This window comes from Psammomys obesus, unplaced genomic scaffold (genome assembly GCF_907164565.1).
Source record: "Psammomys obesus unplaced genomic scaffold, mPsaObe1.curated_primary_1811, whole genome shotgun sequence".
Classification (NCBI taxonomy): Eukaryota; Metazoa; Chordata; class Mammalia; order Rodentia; family Muridae; genus Psammomys; species Psammomys obesus.
In genome coordinates this window covers 67,297-86,703 of record NW_026589536.1, presented here as the reverse complement: position 1 = coordinate 86,703, position 19,407 = coordinate 67,297, and the positions used below count along the sequence as shown (strand labels likewise).

Below are 19,407 nucleotides of genomic sequence, written 5' to 3'. Positions count from 1 at the left end.
ATTTTAGTGTATGTACTCATGATTCACTGAACCTTGTACAATGTGCCCTAATATTATCATATTTTAGTAATGAATCTTGTCTTTGTGTCCTATGAATGGATATGATAAGAGAGCAGAGGAGTTTACACACACAAACAATAATAAAGTAGGGCTGGAAGATTATGTTACTATTTAAAACTAAAATTCATAAAAAGTAGTGGTTCTTTGTTCTTACTTTTTTTTCTGTCCTTTTTACTTTTGAGACACTTCCATGTATCCCAAGCGTAACTCACACAAATGATCCTTCTCTTTTCACCTATTCTTTTTTCATGAAGTGCTGGAGGTGAACAGAGAGCTCAGGGATGAAAAAAAAAAAAATTCCTACAAACTGAGCAAACTAATCGGGAAAATAAGTGATAATTTAATGCTTTAAATTCAACTTTGGTCCTTATTTTATCTCGAACATCGGCACAACTAACTGTTTTCTAAGCCCCGCCCCACTCAGCTCATGAAATACCAGAAAGACATGCAAATGATGCTCCAGTCTGCCCTTGAAAACCAGCCCAGACCCACTAGCTCTGACAGGGCCCCCAGCTCTGGACTCAAGTCTTTCCATTCAGTGATCAGCACTGACACAGAACATTCACCATGGAGTTGGGACTGAGCTTGGTTTTCCTTGTGGCTCTTTTAAAAGGTAATTTATGGAGGCTAAGAGATGGACAGTGAATACTTGTGACAGTTTGCTGACAGGTTCTCTGTGTTTGCAGGTGTCCAGTGTGAGGTGCAGCTGGTGGAGTATGGAGGAAGCTTGGTGCAGCCCGGAAGTTCCCTAAAACTCTCCTGTGCAGCCTCTGGATTCAAGTTCAGTGACACCTGGATAAACTGGGTCCGCCAGGCCCCAGGGAAGGGGCTGGAGTGGGTTGCTCTAATTAAACACAAACCTGATAATTATGAAACAGCCTATGCAGAGCCTGTGAAAGGCAGATTCATCATCTCAAGAGACGATTCTAGAAGCAGCCTCTACCAGCAAATGAACAGCTTAAGAGCCGAGGACACCGCCATTTATTACTGTGTTAGAGACACAGTGAGTCACCTTCAGTGTGAACCCAGACTGGAAGGGAATGAGGGAACGGGACACGGCTGGGATACAGAGTTAATAAAATGTAACTGGTAAGAAAAAAATAAAATTAATTAAAAAAAAAAAAACCTTCTTGCAGGAACACTCAGGACCGCTAGGGGGCGCGCAACACACGGAAATCTGACGGTTCAGTAACCTGTGCAGACATCATTGAGGGCTGTTTCTGGGGTCTCAGCTGTCACTTCATCTAATGATTTCCCAGAATGTTCTCTGTACCTGTGACCTGGATATCGTAAACAAAGGAAATGCTAAAAATCTCCTCTGATCTCATGAATAAATCTGCGTGGTCACCAGAATGAAATGCTTAGGAAGGTCCTTTGTGTTGGAGAGGCTAGCCCACCATGAGATTCAGGGCAAAGCACCCGTGGGATGGGGATTGGGGCAAGTAGTCGAGGACACACTTTGTTACATGTACACCCTAGGAGGTCTCAAATATTTCTGCTTTTCTGAGAAATGTGCATATCAGGAAGTGGTCTTCCCCGTTTGTATCTGCAGCTGACTCAGTTTAACCTCTGTCTTTCATCCTCATATCTCTCATTACATTTTGTTTTGTGGGAAGACTAGTGACCTTTCTAAACTCTCACAGTAGTCTCTTACCTTAGACTCAGCGGAGACCCAGGCTGTAGCTCCTATGGGCACTCAGGAAGGTTGTTGGGAAATGGTCTCTCCCAGTTACCCTGACTCTTGTTCTGTCTCTTGTCATGCATTCCAAACACTGTAAAAAGTCATGCTTAATCTGGGAGCCTGTTATTGACACTCTGTGGATGACAGACTCACCATAGTCTGCTCCACCACTGTGTGCCACTTTGTGGAGGCTGAGATGAGCCCCCTGCCAAGCAGTGCATGCTAGGGTTTGGAGTCCAGGGCTCTGTGAGACATGTGAACCTTCACCCTAAGAATTATCTGCCTGCAACTCAGTCTTTGCCTTCTTGAAAAGCATTCTCTGCTTTGCCTTGTTTTGCCTTCATTTTCTCATTATCAGAAGAAAACAGGCATTGTCATTGAACAATGATTTGTGAGAACCAATTTATTTCACAGAACTTGTGTTTAACGTACATTCCTTTATGCATAATAAGGACAATAAGGAAGCTACTGACACAGAAATGGCACAATGCATAGGCCTTCTTAAGTCACTATGAAGATAGTTTATCTCATAGGAAAATGAATTTCTCAATTGGAAACTAGGATCTGACAATCTTTCTCATGGAGAGGCAGTTTCAAGGCTCTTCATGTTGAATCTAACTGGCAGTCAGTATTCGGTGTCATTTCTGGAGTAGGTGGCAGTGCTGGGGAGATGGAAGGACATCAGAGCAGGAAACAATAACAGAGGATTTAGATTTTTCTCCATGTTTTGCTCCTCACAGATATGTTTCTTTACTGCATTGAGAATGATTTACAATACTGACCTGCTATGTTGGAGAACCATATGATATGTTGCCAACACCAGAAAGTTAATAAAAACAAACACAAGTTCTAATTTTAAAAATCATTTACAAAAACATGGCACTGTAGAGAACATACAAATATTTATTTTTCAAGACTGGTTATCACATGCCAGGTGTTTTGCATAAATAAGCACTAAGCTGCATCCTTTAAACCAATTTCTTTCATGTAATATTTGTACTCCAAATTAATACACTTTGTTACTCCTTCTAAAATTATCAACATTGTATTATGTTCTCTGTCAAGTACATAAGATGAAGGAAGGGTGTCTATGGTCAAAACCTACAATAAAATAAAAATTTATTATGTATCACAGAAACATAATAAATAATAGGCAATTCTTCATCCATTCCCAATTCTTCAGTTTCTGTTTGTTTCTTTCAACTAGTCTAGTACTGTTTATGTCTACGGCTTTCAATTCAGAGACCATTATACATCAATAGGAAATAGAAATAAGGCCTCCTTCTGCTCATAAAAACCACCTTTCCAGCTCTGGCAGAATTAAGAAGCCTTGGATTATCAGGCCCTCCCATTCAGTGAAAGTACTGAATATAGATCTCTCAGCATGACATTGGCCTTTTGAGAGGAAATACTTAAATCACTGAAAGAAATAAAAGAAACAGAGGATTGTTCAAACAAACAGCCGAAGGAATTGAAGGAAAATACAGTCAGACAGATGAAGGAAATGAACAAAATGGCTCAAGATCTGAAGATAGAATTGGAAAAATTAAAGAAAACACAAATAGAGGAAATTCGGAGAAAAAGAACTTATAGAAGAAAATAGGAAATACAGGTTAAGCATAACGAATAGACTACAAGAGATGGTATCTCAGGTATGGAAATTACAATGGAAAAAATCGATGTATGCATAAAAGAAAATGTTAAATTAAAAAAAAAATTCCTGACAAAGTCCATCCAAGAAAACCAAGACAACATGAAAAGACAAAACATAAGAATAATAAGGATAGAGGAAAAAGAAGATTCTCTCCTCCAAGGCTCAGAAAATATTTTCAACAAAATCATAGAAGAAAATTTCCCCAAATTAAAAGAGAGGCCTATAAGCATGCAAGAGACTTACAAACACCCTATAAATTACACCAGAAAAGAAAATCCTCCTGCCACATAATAATCAAAAGAGTAAGTATCTAGAACAAAGAAATAATACTAAAAGCTGCAAGGGAAAAAGGCCAAGTAACATTTAATGGCAAACCCATTAAACTTGACTTCTCAACAGAGACTATGAAAGCCAGGAGGGCCTGGACAGATATCATGCAGACCCTACGAGAACACAGATGTCAGCCCAGGCTACTATACCCAGCAAAGTTATCAGTCCTCATAGACAGAGAAAACAAGATATTTAATGACAAAAACAAATTTCAACAATACCTACACAGAAATCCAGTGTTACAGAAGATACTAGAAGGAAAAATGCAACCCAAGAAAACTAACTACTTTCAAGAAATCACAAGAAATAACTGACCTCACTACAGCAAAACAAAAAGGAGCCAAGCACACAAATACATTACCATAGCCAACATCAAGATCAAAGGATCTAACAGCCTCTGGTCATTAATCTCTCTCAATATCAATGGACTCAATGTTCCAATAAAAAGACACAGAATAACAGAATGGATACGTAAACAAGAACAAACAATCGACTGCATAGAAAAAACACACCTAAGTCACAAAGATAGATATTACCTGAGAGTAAAGGGCTGGAAGAAGGTTTTCCAAGCAAATGGACTCAAGAAGCAAGCAGGAGTAGCCATTCTAATATCTAATAAAATAGACTTTCAAAAAAAATTAGTCAAAAGAGATGGGGAAGGACACTTCATACTCATCAAGGGAAAATTCCACCAGGAAGACATCTCTATCATGAACATCTATGCCTCAAATACAAGGCCACCCACATTTGTGAAAGAAACATTGATAAAACTTGAAACACACATAGATCGCCACACATTAATAGTGGGAGACTTCAACACCCCATTCTCAACAAAGGACAGGTCAACAAAACAGAAATTAAACAAAGAAACAATATCTTCAACAGAGGTCATGAATCAAATGGACCTAACAGACATCTACAGAACCTTTCACCCAAACACAAAAGAATTTACCTTCTTCTCAGCACCTCATGGAACCTTAATAGACCATATAGTTCATCACAAAGCAAGCCTGAACAGATACAAGAAGATTGAAATAATCTCTTATATCCTATCTGATCACCATGGACTAAAGCTGAACCTCAACAACAACAGAAATAGCAAAAAACCTACACACACACATGGAAACTGAACAACTTGCTACTAAATGACCACTGCGTCAGGGAGGAAATAAAGAAAGAAATTAAAGTATTCCTAGAATTCAATGAAAATGATGGCACAACATACGCAAACTTAAGGGACACAATGAAAGCAATGCTAAGAAGAAAATTCATGACACTAAGTGCCTTCAAGAAGAAATTGGAAATATCTCATAAAAGCAAATTAATGGCTCACCAGAAGCCCTGGGGTGGGGGGGGGGGAAGCAGCAGACACACCAAAAAGGAGTAGATGACTGGAAAAAATCAAACTCAGGGCTGAAATCAATAAATTAGAAACAAATAAAATACTTCAAAGAATCAATGAAATCAAGAGTCGGTTCTTTGAGAAAATCAACAAGATAGACAAACTTTTAACCAAACCAACTAAAAGGCAGAGAGACACTTTCCAAATCAACAAAATCAGAAATGAAAAGGGAGACCTAACCACAGACACTGAGGAAATCCAAACAATCATTAGGTCTTCCTTCAAAAGCCTATATGCCACAAAATTTGAAAATCTAAATGAAATGGACAATTTTCTTGATAGATTCCATTTACCAAAATTAAATCAAAATCAGGTAAATAGATTGAATAGTCCTATATCTCATAAGGAAATAGTGGCACTCATCAAAATTTTCCCTTTCACAAAAGCCCTGGGTTTCATGGTTTCAGCACAGAATTCTAGCAGACCTTCAGAGAAGAGATGACTCCAATTCTCTTCAAACTATTCCACAAAATAGAAACAGAAGGAACATTACAAAACTCATTCTAGGAAGCCACAGTCACCTTGGTACCTAAACCACCCAAAGACCCAACGAAAAAGGAGAATTTCAGACCTATCTCTCTTATGAACATTGAGGCAAAAATACTCAACGAAATACTTGCAAACCAAATTCAAGAACACGTAAAGGATATGATCCACCATGACCAAGTAGGCTTCATCCCAGGCATACAAGGCTGGTTCAGTATTCAGGAATCCATCAATATAATTCACCATAAAAACAAATTGAAGGTGAAAAACCACATGATCATTTCCTTAGATGCTGAAAAACATTTTTGACAAAATCCAACAGCCGTTCATGTTTAAAGTCTTGTAGAGATCACGGATACAAGGCACATACCTAAACATAGCAAAGGCAATATACAGAAAGCCTATAACTAACATCAAACTAAATGGAGAGAAACAGAAATCAATCCCACTGAAATTAAGGACAAGGCAAGGCTGCCCACTCTCTCCATATCTCTTCAACATAGTCCTTGAATCCTAGCTAGAGGAATCAGACAACTAAAGTAGATCAAGGGGATAAAAATCCAAAACAAAGAAGTCAAAGTATCACTATTCACAGATGATGTGATAGAATACATGAGTGACCCCAAAAATTCAACAGAGAACTCTTTCAGCAAAGTGATTGGATACAAAATTAATTCAAAAAAAAAAAAAAGTCAGAAGCTTTCTTGTATACCAACGACAAAAGGGCCGAGAAAGAAATTAGGGAATCAACACCCTTCACAATAGCCATTAATAACATAAAGTACCTTGGTGTGACCCTAACTAAGTAAGTCAAAGACTTGTATGAAAAAAAAAATTCCAGTCTCTGAAGAAAGAATCAGAAGAAGATATCAGAATTCGGAAAGATCTCTCATGCATATGGCTCGGCGGGATTAACTAGTAGAAATGGACATAGTACCAAAAGCAATCTACAGATTCAATGAAATTCCCATCATATTACCAACACAATTCTTTACAGAACTTGAAAGAAAAATCCTCACCTTCATATGGAATAACAAGAAACCCAGAATTGCTAAAACAGTTGTCTACATTAAAAGATCTTCTGGAATTATCTCCATCCCTGATCTCAAGCTGTACTATAGAACAACAATACTAAAACTGACTGGTGGATCAATGGAATCGAATAGAAGACCCTGAAATAAATCCAAAAACAAATGGAGAATGATTTTTAACAAAGATGCCAAGACCGTTCAATGGAAAAAAAAAAAAAGATAGCATCTTCAACAAATGGTCTAACTGGATATCTACATGTAGAAACATACAAATAGATCCATACTTGTCAGCCTGCACAAAGTAATGTCAAAGTGGATCACAGACTTGAATATAAAATCAGAAACACTAAACCACTTAGAAGAAAAAGTGGGGAAAATCCTTGTACTCATTGGAACAGGAGACAACTTCCTGAACAGAACACCAACAGCATAGGCTCTAAGAGCAAAAATCAATAATGGGACCTCATGAAATTGAAAAGTCTCTGTAAAGCAAAGGACCCTGTTCTCAGACCAAAATGACTGCCTACAGATTGGGAAAGGATACTCACCAACCCTATATCTGACAGAGGGCTAATATCCAGAATATATAAAGTACTCAAGAAGTTAAACAACAACAAATCAAGCAATTCAATTAAAAAATGGGGTACAGTGCTAAAAAGAGAATTCTCAATAGAGGAATATTGAATGGCAGAGAAACACTTAAAAAAACGTTCAACATCCTTAGTCAACAGGGAAATGCAAATCAAAACAACCCTAAGATTTCACCTTACACCTATCAGAATGGCTAAGATGAAAAACTCAAGTGACAACACATGCTAGAGAGGATATGGAGAAAGGAGAACCCTCCTCCACTCCTGTTGGAAATTCAACTTGTACTACCACTCTGGTAATCAATCTGGCATTTTCTGGGACAAATGAGAATAGCGCTTCCTCAAGATCCAGCTATACTACTCCTAGGTATATATTCAAAATATGCTCAAGTATACAACAAAAACATTTGTTTAACCATATTTGTAGCAGCTTTATTTGTAATAGCCAGAAGCTGGAAAGGACACAGAATTTTGGTACATCTAAACAATGGAATATTACTCAGTAATAAAACAAAAACAAAAAACAAGGAAATCATGAAATTTACAGGCAAATGCTGGGAACTGAAAAAATCATCCTAAGTGTGGTATGACAGAAGCAGAAAGACACACAGGGTATATACTCACTCATAAGTGGATATTAGACATATAGCATAGGATAAATGTACTATAATCTGTACAACTAAAGAAGCTAATCAAGAAGGAGGACCCTGGGTAAGATGCTCAATCCACATTCAGAAAGGCAAAGAGGATGGACATCAGAAGAAGGAGAAAACAGGGAACAGGACAGGAGCCTACCACAGAGGGCCTCAAAAAGGCTCTAACCTGCAGGGTATTGAGGCAGATGCTGAGACTCAGCCAAACTTTGAGCAGAGTGCAGGGAATCTTATGAAAGAAGTGTTAGGTAGTAAGACCTGGAGAGGACAGGAGCTCCACAAGGAGAGCAACAGAACCAAAATATCTGGGCACAGGGGTCTTTCCTGATACTGATACTCTAACCAAGGCTCATTCATGGAGATAACCTAAGACCCCATGGGTTGAGTGGGCACATTTATGTTGTTCTGATGAATAAAGTTGTTCTTTACTATTTATAATGTTGTTTTCCAGCATGTGCTCATTTCTGTTCACAATCTGTAATTCCATCCATTTGCCTATTTCATCATTTTTATTGCTGTGAAATCTCATGTGTATGTGTTTGTATATCACTAAATTTAATGTCGGATTTTTGTCTCTATAATGAATTCCCTCAGACAGAAAACTGGAGCTTAAACTCTCTCAGCTCAGAGTATCTGGGTTTCAGTTCATCACAGGAGGGAGGGAGCAGCTCAGATACAGGTGTGTGAAACACAAGCTAAGACAAATTTCAGGCTCCCCACATTTAAACCTTTTATATTTTCTCAACGTTTTCGATGGCTGTAAACTACCATAGTTACAGCGAGATGAACAGAACTGTCTATGCCAGGGCAGGGTGAAGGGAACAGAGAGTGGGCATGACCGAAAATCCAAAGACAGTGTGGTGATGAGGCAGCGGCTGTGTCCATGGCTTCCTAGCAGCCGAGGTTCACGCAACATTCCAAGTCTGTCCAGCTCTGTGTCACGCACCGAGAAGACAGCCTGTGCAGCAGGTGCAGAGCGAAGCTGAGGACCAGCTTCCCATGTGTGCAATTGTCTCTTCCTGCAATGTTTCTCATTTCTACAGTTATGTTTTATATTACATTTGTGGTAAAACAACATGAGTCCTAGGCTTGCCTCAGTCTTGCCAAAAAGTGAAGGGTTACCTTAGACTTTGGATCTTCCTGCACCATCCCCAGATTTCTTGGATATAAGGACTCTATCTGCCATCTTCTAATATAAAGAGTTCTTAAATTGTTTTCCAGATCCTTATCAGAAATACTTATTTGTGGAACATTTTATTTTCATCTCAAACTAAAGTTCTACAAGAGGTTTACTTTGAGTACTTTTATTCTTGCAGATGTCTAAGACAAATATTTTTGTCACAAAAAAATCTCCAAGTTTCCCTTGTGTTTCCATCTCAAGAATTGCTTATTGAGCATGCTATGTATATTCAGATCACTGAAACTACTTTCATATTAGGCAGATGTTACAGAGAGTTACCAGGCTCATGCCACACTCTGTTTCCTAGCCAAGACCAACCACAGCTCTCTACACAGACATTGGGCTCACTGCCCCAGTGTTCCACTGCAATAGCTGAGATTCCTGCCCAGAAGAAGCCACCGATTTCATGGCCATATTCTAATCGGTGGCCTCCTGAGAGATCTCTGCCAGACTCCCCCATTACCTGTGCACCCTGCAGTGTGGATCCCTCCAGCTAGCATGGGGGTGGGACTGTTTCCTGTGGGAGGAACATTGCAGGAAGTTTCATTCTGTGGGTAGCAGATTTCAGAACCTTAGGAGGAATCTATGTTGGTTGATAATGGTTCACCCTGATGAGGGCGACTTAGGGAAAATCAGCATGGACATTAAAAACTGGTTTTGGTCTGCATTTTCCCCTGACTAAGATTTTTTAATACTTTAATGTTCCTGTCTATGCTTAAAAGGATTTTATTTGGAAAAATTCACACTTGACCTGTCAAATTTCTCATCAGTTTAATTTGATAAACTCCTTTTTCCTGATGGCTCTCAGCATTTCCAGAGACTTTAACTGTGGTAAATTTGCATTAAATAAACCATCTACCATATTTTTTTTCCATTTTGCTCATTTCTCCTTTCTTTCCTAACAATGCTTGGTTTAGTTTAGGTTGATATAATGCATGGTTTTGATGACTTATTCAATTATTCCTTGTTATCAGTTTCTTTGATTCATTTAATGTTTTTTATTTAATTTTAATTTTATTTTTATTAATTACAGTTTATTCATGTTGTATCCCAATTGTAGCCCCCTCCCCCATCCCATCCATATCTCACCCTTCCTCCCTTTTCTTTTCCTGTGCCCCTCCCCTAGTCCAATGATAGGGGATGTCCTCCACCCTTTCCTTCTGACTCTAGTCTATCAGATCTCATCAGACCTGGCTCCATTGTTTTCTTCTGTGGACTGGTAAGTATTCTCCCCCTTCAGGTAGAGGTGATCAAAGAGTCATTCCATGAGTTCATGTCAGAGACAGTCCTTGTTCCTATTAATGGGGAACCCTCTTGGACACTGAGCTCCCATGGGCTACTTCTGTGCAGGGGTTCTATGTTATCTCTATGCATGGTCTTTTTTGGAGTATCAGTCACGCAAATGACTCCTGTGCCCAAATTTTTCATTCTGTTGCTCTCTTTATTGTTTTCAACGTGAAACTGCACTGTCTGATTCTATCTTAACCCCTCTCACAATCTTCTTGTGTGTAGATTACAGAAGTGTGTAAAATACCTTAATTCTCATTTTATAACTTTTACACAGTACAAAATGTAGGACCTGTTTCTTGCTACTGTTTCTGTTTTCTACAGTTGTTACGCTTTCAATGTTGTGTGTGTGTGAGTGCGTGTGTGTTTGTGTGTTTATAAAAATATGCTTGTGCAAGGTGTATCAGTGAGAGAACAACATTTCAGGATTTGGTCCTCTCCTTCCCCTTTGCTGATGTAGGATTTCTGTTGTTTCTGCTGCTGTGTTGTACACACCAGACTTCCCATGAGTTTAAGGGCAAAGTTCATGTTACACTCTCCCCTCTCTGGGTAGGCATGTTAGGTTTACATGTACTTGCTACCAACCAATGCATTTTCCGTGGGTTTCAGGATTGAACATAGGGTGCCAGAATTGTGTAGCATAGGCATTTAATTATGATCAGTTTCAGTGACATGGCAGTAGTTATTCTTTAAGACAATTAGAAACACAAACACAGTAAACCACATTTTGCCATGTTTCTCTGTAGGCTGAGTTTCTGATCAGATCTATCATGAATAGTCACCTTGTTCCACCATGTGCTGAGGAATGGAGGTTTTGGTTCTAAATCCCTCAATCTCAGAGACTCTGGGAAGAGATTGTTTAAAGATAATGAGCTTCATCCCCATGCTGAGGATATGCAGTCTGCTCTTGTCACCTGTTCATCTGATTGATTTCATGGGCAAGTATGTGAAAATTCTCCTGCTTCCTCCCTACACTGGTTCCTACAGAGTTGAGTTTCTCCTCAATTTGAATGGGACATAGATTACCTCTGTTTAGATGTGTGTCTGTGTGTTTCTCTGTGTTTCTCTCTCTCTCTCTCTCTCTCTCTCTCTCTCTCTCTGTGTGTGTGTGTGTTTGTGTGTGTGTGTGTGTGTGTGAGAGAGAGAGAGAGAGGGACAGAGAGAGAGAGAAAGAGAAAGACAGAGAAAGAGAGAGAGAGAGAAAACAGCTTGTGGTCTTCTTAGATTTCTGAGTTTGTATTTAGGTACTTTTCATCAAATTGATTTGTTTTGAAATATTTACACCAGAAATGTTCATATACTCTTGTTTTGCTACCTGACATTTTGGTTTCTAAAGCAGCATCTTTGACCTCCAATGTTGCCTCTCTGCCCTCATAGCACTTCTCTACTGTTTCCAATTTTGTCTGTCTGTTTGCTGTAGAATTAACTGTTAAACAACCTTGTGTGCTTATCATCACTAATGACCTGTGCTTCTGGAGAGCAATCTGCCCTGTGTGGATGTAATCTTCCTGATTCCTTCCTTTGAATCTCTCTTTCAGCAGGCTTTGCTTCTGCCAGGCTCAGTCTCTCCATGCTCCATAGTTTTTGTAGTGATACTGAGCATCTGAATACCATCCCTGTCTAAACCTGTGCTTAGATGTGTTGTGTGTGTGTGTGTGTGTGTGTTTTTGTGTGTGTGCATGTCCTGCCTCATGTACAAACATTTGTCCCTCTTCAGCTTCTGTCCTGTGAAGATTAGGATGTGACCTGTAGTTTGATAACACTATTCTGCAATGACATCCAAAAGCTCAATTGGTTTATCTTCAGTGCTGGACACCGCAGCCAATTTAAATTTGAATCAGGAATTTAATAGAAAAACCTTCTGTTCAATTGTTCTGTGGGCATATCAGTCACCATTAAAGCAAAGATGGCTGGACACAGAGCAGCCTTATGAAATTCGGGTTGAATTGAGTTGAGTGAGGAGTCAAACAGAACTCCATCTTGTATATCTTTTTCCATGAAAAGGAAGAGCAAACTTAAAGACTACTGATAAAATCAGTACAGGTAGCTGCCTAGGATAGAGCATGAAAGAAGGTGAGCAAGAAAGAAAAGCCAAGAGGAGGTGTGTTGGGAGTGAGGGCATCTTTCTGAAAAGCCTATATGGGCAGCATGGAGGACATTAGAAGTCAAATGCTGAGCTATTACAGTGAAGTTCATCTTTTCAGACTCTTCCTGTTTCTAGTAAGAAATTGGTAAATGTGCAGGAATCAGGAACCGAAACAGTCAATATCATAACAATTTAATGCCCTTGGGAACACACAAGTCTGGATGAAGCCTATCAGGTTCCTGGCTGAACTCTGGAATTCAGTCATGTCACATGATTTGAAAAAATAAAGGGGGTTTCCACTCTCAGGGGACAACTGTGCGTGTGCTAGAGCTGACTCAGATGATGCTATTGAAGAGTTTAAGTTAGCCTGGGTGACTCCATTTTGAAATTAGGAGCCATCTTGACTGGGAGCTGAACTCAGGTATCAGGGAATTATCACAGAATGTGCACTGGACAGAAAACAAAGTTAACTCTCCTAGCAACAGCCTCCAGGAAATATCAGAAAATAAATACTTGATAGAAAATAGAGACAATCTTCCTGGCAATAATCAGTGAGTATCAGTTGGGAAACTTCTCCTCAAGTTTCCAGAAGTAGTTTATAAGAATGACAATTGTGATTATGTAGAAGGTCACCTCATCCCTATGGCTTTTACCCAATCCTGTAATGTCAAGGCATGAACCCCCCTGTTTGCTGTCCTGGAAATACCCTGCTTGTGGTTTTTCCCTTTAAAACTCCTGCTCAGTCAGGGCTCTGGGTCCCACTTGTCTACTGCTGTGTCAGTGAGACTTGGGTCTCAAGTTCAATTGCTCTCATAATGAAGCTCTCTTGCTCTTTCATCGAGTTGTCTCTGGTGGTCTGTGAGGGTCTCGTGATCCTGGCACAACACTATAACCATCACGGTTGAGCCCACAGAGTAAAAGAAGAAAGCTCCAGAGCCTGAAACAAAACAATGCCCACTGCCCTCTATTATTCAGGACGCAGGAAATAAGGTTGAAATTAACACTAATACAGATCTTTTCTTTACATGTATAAAAGGAAGTAAAAGAGTCTTAGTATGAAGAAAGGGAAAAAATAGCTTACTATGATGGAAATATTTGCAACTTTTTTTTTGTTGTTGTTGTTGTTGGCTGACTCCATCAATACATCAACAAACAACCAGAAATGTCTTCTCCTGCCTACATCTACAGAACATTTATATATCAGGAAGACATGCAAATAAGGTCTCTCTCTCCTCATGAAAATCAGTCAGCACTGACCCTGAAGCTCAGGCCAAGGAGATCAGCTCTGATTCCTTGGTCTCCTTATTCAGGGATCAGCAGTGAACAAAGACCACACCATGGATTTCGGTCTGATTTTTGGTTTCCTTGTTCTTGTAAAAGGTAACGCATCAGGAAGAAGAGATACTGAGTCCATCAGTGGACACGGGTGAGATCAATAGTGAGCTTGTATGACAGTTTCCTGACAGGATTCTCTCTGTTTGCAGGTGTCCAGTGTGAGGTGCAGCTTGTGGAGTCTGGGGGAGGCGTGGTGCAGCCTGGGGACTCCCTGAAACTTTCCTGTGTAGGCTCTGGATTCACTTTTACTAGCTACTGGATGCATTGGGTCCGCCAGGCTCCTGGGAAGGGCTTGGAGTGGATTGCTCGAATTAATCCAAATGATGGTACAACACACTATGCACCGTCCCTGAAGGACCGATTCACCATCTCCAGAGACAATGCCAAGAGCACTGTTTACCTGCAGATGAGCAAAGTGAGATCTGAAGACATGGGCACTTATTACTGTGCAAGAGACACAATGAGGGGACCTCAGTGTGGACCCAGACATAAACCTCACTGTGAGGCCGCTCACGACCGCCAGGGGGCGCACAGCACACAGAGAACACAGGTTCAGCTCAGGAGATGATGCAGAGGTTAAGCACTCATTTCAGGGGATTGGCTGCATTTTTTCTTACAATTCTCTGGGAGGTCTCTCTGCATGTATGTTCTGATGGGATCTGAGGTCTGCAGAACATTTCATGTTGTTCTTGTGTTTTTAAAATAAATATGATGTACAGTCTCTCTTGAAAGCACATGTCACAGCCCCTGAAGGCACATTGTAAGGAAGCTCCTGAGTGTTCCTGAGACTTTTTGTTTTTCTCATTTTAGGCAGAGCTTTGGTCATGTTTCTTGATCGTAAAACCATACATGTTTAAGGATGTGTGAGGCCAAGATCATTAGACCTTAAACGCCAGCAGGTCTCAAGCCTCCCCCTCTCTGAGGCCTGTGCATATCAGATCGAGATGTCATCTGGCAGTACTCTTAGATGACTCATGGTATTATGACATCACCTTCTTCTCTGTTCACCATGAAAATGTGAATGTACTGATGCCTTCAAGAAAATGTCATGAGAAGTGAGAGTAAGAGAGATATACTCACCAAGAAAATTACACACACACACACACACACACACACACACAAACAAACAAACACGTGTGCACACATACTCAGATACACACACAGAAAGACAGGGACAGAGAGAGACAGAGACAAGTAGACAAACAGACAGAAACTGGGGAGGGGATTTGCCATAGTTATCTAAATCCATCAGGAGTCACATTGGGTCTATGTGGTGACATCTCATCAGTGACAGAGCATGTTCTTCATCTGTATGAATGTGGATTCCTGTTTTTTCATGACAACATCTATTTTTTTTATTTGTTTCTTCTTTATGTGCCTCTATTTATGTGGCTATTTCTTTGAGAGTTTTGCTCATTTCCTCCTTATGTGCCTCTAAACTTGATAAGCATATCTTTAAAATAATTTTCCTTTGTTTCCAGTGAATAAAAATATCTATCAATTGAGGGGGTGGGGCTGCTGGTGAAGCCATGATGTCCTGATTTTTGTTGGGTGTGCTCTTAGGCCTGCTTCTAGCCATCTGATGGTCAATAGCCATTGCCGTTTGTTCTTGGAGCCTGACCTGCAGACTGGGTAGTCTGTGTCTGGAGTCTGGAGTCAGAGATGAACGAGGTCCACCTGTTTGGTGTTTCAGGTGCAGCCAAGGGAGGAAGGCCACAGGCACAAGTGCTCAGGTGCAGGAGCGTGTGTGAGGTTGCCTGCCTGGAAGCCTGTAGTGAAAGGGAGAAGCAGGAGCAGGTGCCGACCTTCGTGCAGGCGCCTTTTTCCCAGGTGCAGTGCACCTGCCCAGGTGCTTGAATGGGTCGGTGCCCACAGGCTTGACCAGGTGTTGCCCTCCAGGGCTCAGATCCCTCTGGGCTGAGCCATCTTGGTTCCAGCCATTGTTTGGCTGGACTCCCTGGGTCGACCCACAGAGCAGGAGCTTCAATGTTGAGAATGCTTTCCCAGGGATCCCTTGTTGCCCACAGTGGGGGTGTGGAGAGTGGGATCCAATGTCTGGCTGCTAGTGCAGGAAACCCCAATCTATGGCTCTTTATGCACTCTTTTTAGAAGCACTCTCTCACAGATGTGTCTGGAACGTGCAGAGTGCCCTTGAGTACTCACTGGCAGGTGTGTGTGGAAAGTGCTGAGGGCCCGAGAGCTGACTGGCAGGCAGGTGTGGGAAGTGCAGAGAGCCCACAATTCCTCACTTGCAGACAGGTGTGCAAAGCGCAGAGGGCCTGCAAACTCACTCTTAGGCTTATGTGGTAGGCTCAGAGAGCCCACAGTTTACTGCTTTCTGACCTGGGTCCACTGTTTGGCTTTTAGCGTAAGGAGGCACCTAGCACCTGGGGTTATGCACTCCCCACAGCTGCTGGGCTGCAGGGACAAGCTGAGCAAGGGAAGGTGCGGCTGAGCGTGCAGGGGGCCAATAGTTGGCCATGCCAGACCCCCCAGAGAGGTCCATAGGGCACCTGGATCCAATTTGTCCCGGCTCATGGGTTTTCCCCTCTAGCTCAGGAAGCCTCAAAGTCGAGCCTCTGGCTTCAGTTGGCCATCCACTCACCAGTTTTGGAGTTTGAGATCTTCTGCCCTTCAGAAATGGTACCCACTGGTCTCCACCATTTTGGAGCTCCTATGGTGAAGAGTTTAAGTTAGCCTGGGTATAGTTAGCCTGAGCATAACTCCATTTTGAAATAAAGAACCGTCTTGACTGGGAGCTGAATTCAGGTACCAGGAAATATCTTAAAATATGCACTTGGCAGAAAACATAGTTGAGTCTCCTAGCAACACCCTCCAGTAAATATCACAGAATAAATACTTCATAGTAAATAGATACAATCTCCCTGGCAATAATCAATGAGAATAGATTCGGAATCAGGTGGGAAAATTCTCCCAAATGTTTCAGACATAGTTTAAAAGAATAGCCATTGTGATCATATGTCTTAGGCAATTGTGCCTCAGAAAGGCATATGCCTTAGGCAATTGTACCTCAGAGAAGGTCACCTTGCCCCTCTAAGTTTTACCTAATCCTGTAAGGTCAAGGCATGTGCCCTCCTGTTTGCTGTTATGAAAACATGTCCCCCCCTCCTCCTCGCTTGTTGCCATGGAAACCTCCTGCTCACAGATTTTCCCTTTAAAAATCCTGTTCACTCAGAGCTTGAGGTCCCACTTCTCTACAGCTACGTCAGTGAGACTTGGGTCCCGAGTTTGATCGCTCTCATAATAAAACTCTCTTGCTATTGCATCAAGCCGTCTCCTGGTGGTCTCTGAGGGTCCCATGAACCTGGCATTACAATGTGTATAAATATTGAAAACTTTTTGTGGTCTGCATTTTTCCTGTATAAGATTTCTTTGTAATATTTTATTCTTTTTGTTTATACATAAATGGAATTTTATTTGGAAAAATACACACTTGACCTGTCATATTTCTCATCCAAATAATTTGATAAAGTCTTTTTTCATGATGGCTCTCAGCATTTCCAGAAAACTTAACTATGGTAACCTTGCATTAAATAAAGCATCTAGCATCTTTTCCATTTTTTTCCTTTCTCCTCATTGCCTAACAACATTTGGTTAAGATTAGATTGATATAATGCATGCTTTTGATAACTTAGTCAATAATTCTTTATTATCAGTTTCACTGATTCATTTTATGGTTGCAAAGTAAAATTACACGGTTGGATTCTATCTTAACTCTTCTCACACCTTCCAAGTCTAGGTATAGATAACAGAAGTGTGTAAAATACCTCCTTCCTCATTTTATTTACTTTCACACAGTACAAAATATAGAACCTGGTTATTGCTACTGTTCTCTTTTCTACAGTAGTTATACTTTCAATGTTGTGGTGTGTGTGTGTGTGTGTGTGTGTGTGTGTGTGTGTGTGTGTGTTTATAAATACATGACTGTGCAAGTTGTCAGTGAGAGAACATTTCAGGAGTTCGTTCTCTCCTTCCCCTTTGTTGACACAGGATTTCTGCTGTTTCTGCTGCTGTGCTGTACACACCAGAATTCCCATTAGTTTGAGACCAAACTTCCTGTCACCCTCTTCCCTCTCTGGGTAGGCATGTTGGATTTCCATACACATTCTACGACCTGGTGCATTTTATGCAGGTTTCAGGACTGAACTTAGGATGCCAGGATTGTGTATCAAGTGCCTTTATTTCTGATCTGTTTCAGGGACCTGGCAGTAGTTAAAGTTTAAGACAATTACAAACACAAGGACATTAAACCACCTCTATTCTCCATGTTTCTCTGTAGGCTGAGGTTCTGATCAGACTAGCATGCAATGGTCCCCTTGCTCCACCATGTGCTGAGGAATACAGGTTATAGTTCTAAATCCCGCAATGTCAGAGACTCTGCGAAGGGGTTGTTTAATGATAATGAGCTTTATTAGACATGCTGGGGATATGCAGTATGCTTCTGTCATCTGTGAATCTGTTTGATTTTACAGTCTGTGTAAAAATTCTCCTGTCTTTTCTCTACCCTAGGTCCTACAGAGTTGAGATTCTCCTCAATTTGAATGGGACATAGATTACCTTTGTTTAGATTTGTGTGCAACTCTCTCTTTCTCTGTCTCTCTGTCTTCCTCTGTGCATATGAAAGAGAAAGAGACAGAGACAGAGACACAAACAGAGACAGATAACAGCTTATGTATGTTCCTCTTAGATTACCGGGTTTGAGTTTATGTGCTTGCCACCAAATTGATTTGTTTAGAAATATTTACACCAGAAATTTTCATATAGTCTTGGTTTGTTAATTGATATGCTGGGTTTTGAATGCAGCATCTTTGACCTTCAATGTTTCCTCTCTGCCCTTATAACTTTTCTCTCCCATTTCCATTTTTGTCTGTTTGTTTGCTGTGGAATTACCTGCTACACCTGTTGGTTTGCTGCTTGTCATAACTAATGGCCAGGGCTCACAGAGAGCAAGCTGCCCTGCGTGGAGGTAATCTCCCTGGCTCCTTCCTTTGATTCTCTCTCTCAGCAGGCTTTGCTTCTCCCAGGTTCAGTCTCTACATGCTCCACAGTTTCTGAAGTGATCCTGAGCACCTGAATCACAATCCCACTGTGCCTCCTAGGCTTCTGTGCTCTAAGTGTGACCTGTAGTTTGAGCTGCTTTGTTCCTATTGCTAATGAGTGAGAACAACATTATTCTGCATTATTAGCAATACTCAGCTGCTTTATCTTCAGTGCTGGAAACTGAAGCCATTTTAAATTTGAATCAGCAACTTAATAGAAAAACCCATCTGTTCAATTGTTCTATCACCATATCAGTCACCATTAAAGCAGAGAAGGCTGGACATAGAGAAACCTTGTGGAATTCGTGATGAACTGAGTTGAGTGAAGAGTCATCAGTACTTCATCCTGTATGTCTATTTCCATAAAAAGGAAGAGCAAACTCAAGGACTCCTGGTAAGACCAGGACAGGTAGTTGCCTAAGTTGTGATGTGAAAGAAGCTGAGCAAGAAAGAAAAGCCAAGAGGAGGTGTGTTGAGAGTGCGAGGATCCTTCCAAATGGGCTGGAGGGGCAACATGGAGGACATCAGCCGTCAAATGCTGAGCTGTACGCTGAAGCTCATCTTATCAGTCT

General features: G+C 40.8%; 2 gene segments (V, D, J or C); both read left to right on the top strand.

The window, feature by feature from the left end:
* Nucleotides 1-595: 595 nt before the first annotated feature.
* LOC129675093 (immunoglobulin heavy variable 3-7-like) lies at nucleotides 596-1,105 on the top strand (the record flags this gene model as incomplete). The annotated part of the segment is given in 2 exon segments: nucleotides 596-673; nucleotides 747-1,105. Coding segments are annotated over 2 exon segments (405 nt in total), but the record flags the coding sequence as incomplete, so codon positions are not given.
* A 12,614-nt stretch (nucleotides 1,106-13,719) lies between these two features.
* On the top strand, nucleotides 13,720-14,343 carry LOC129675092 (Ig heavy chain V region 441-like). The segment is given in 2 exon segments: nucleotides 13,720-13,820; nucleotides 13,925-14,343. Coding segments are annotated over 2 exon segments (462 nt in total).
* Nucleotides 14,344-19,407: the final 5,064 nt, after the last annotated feature.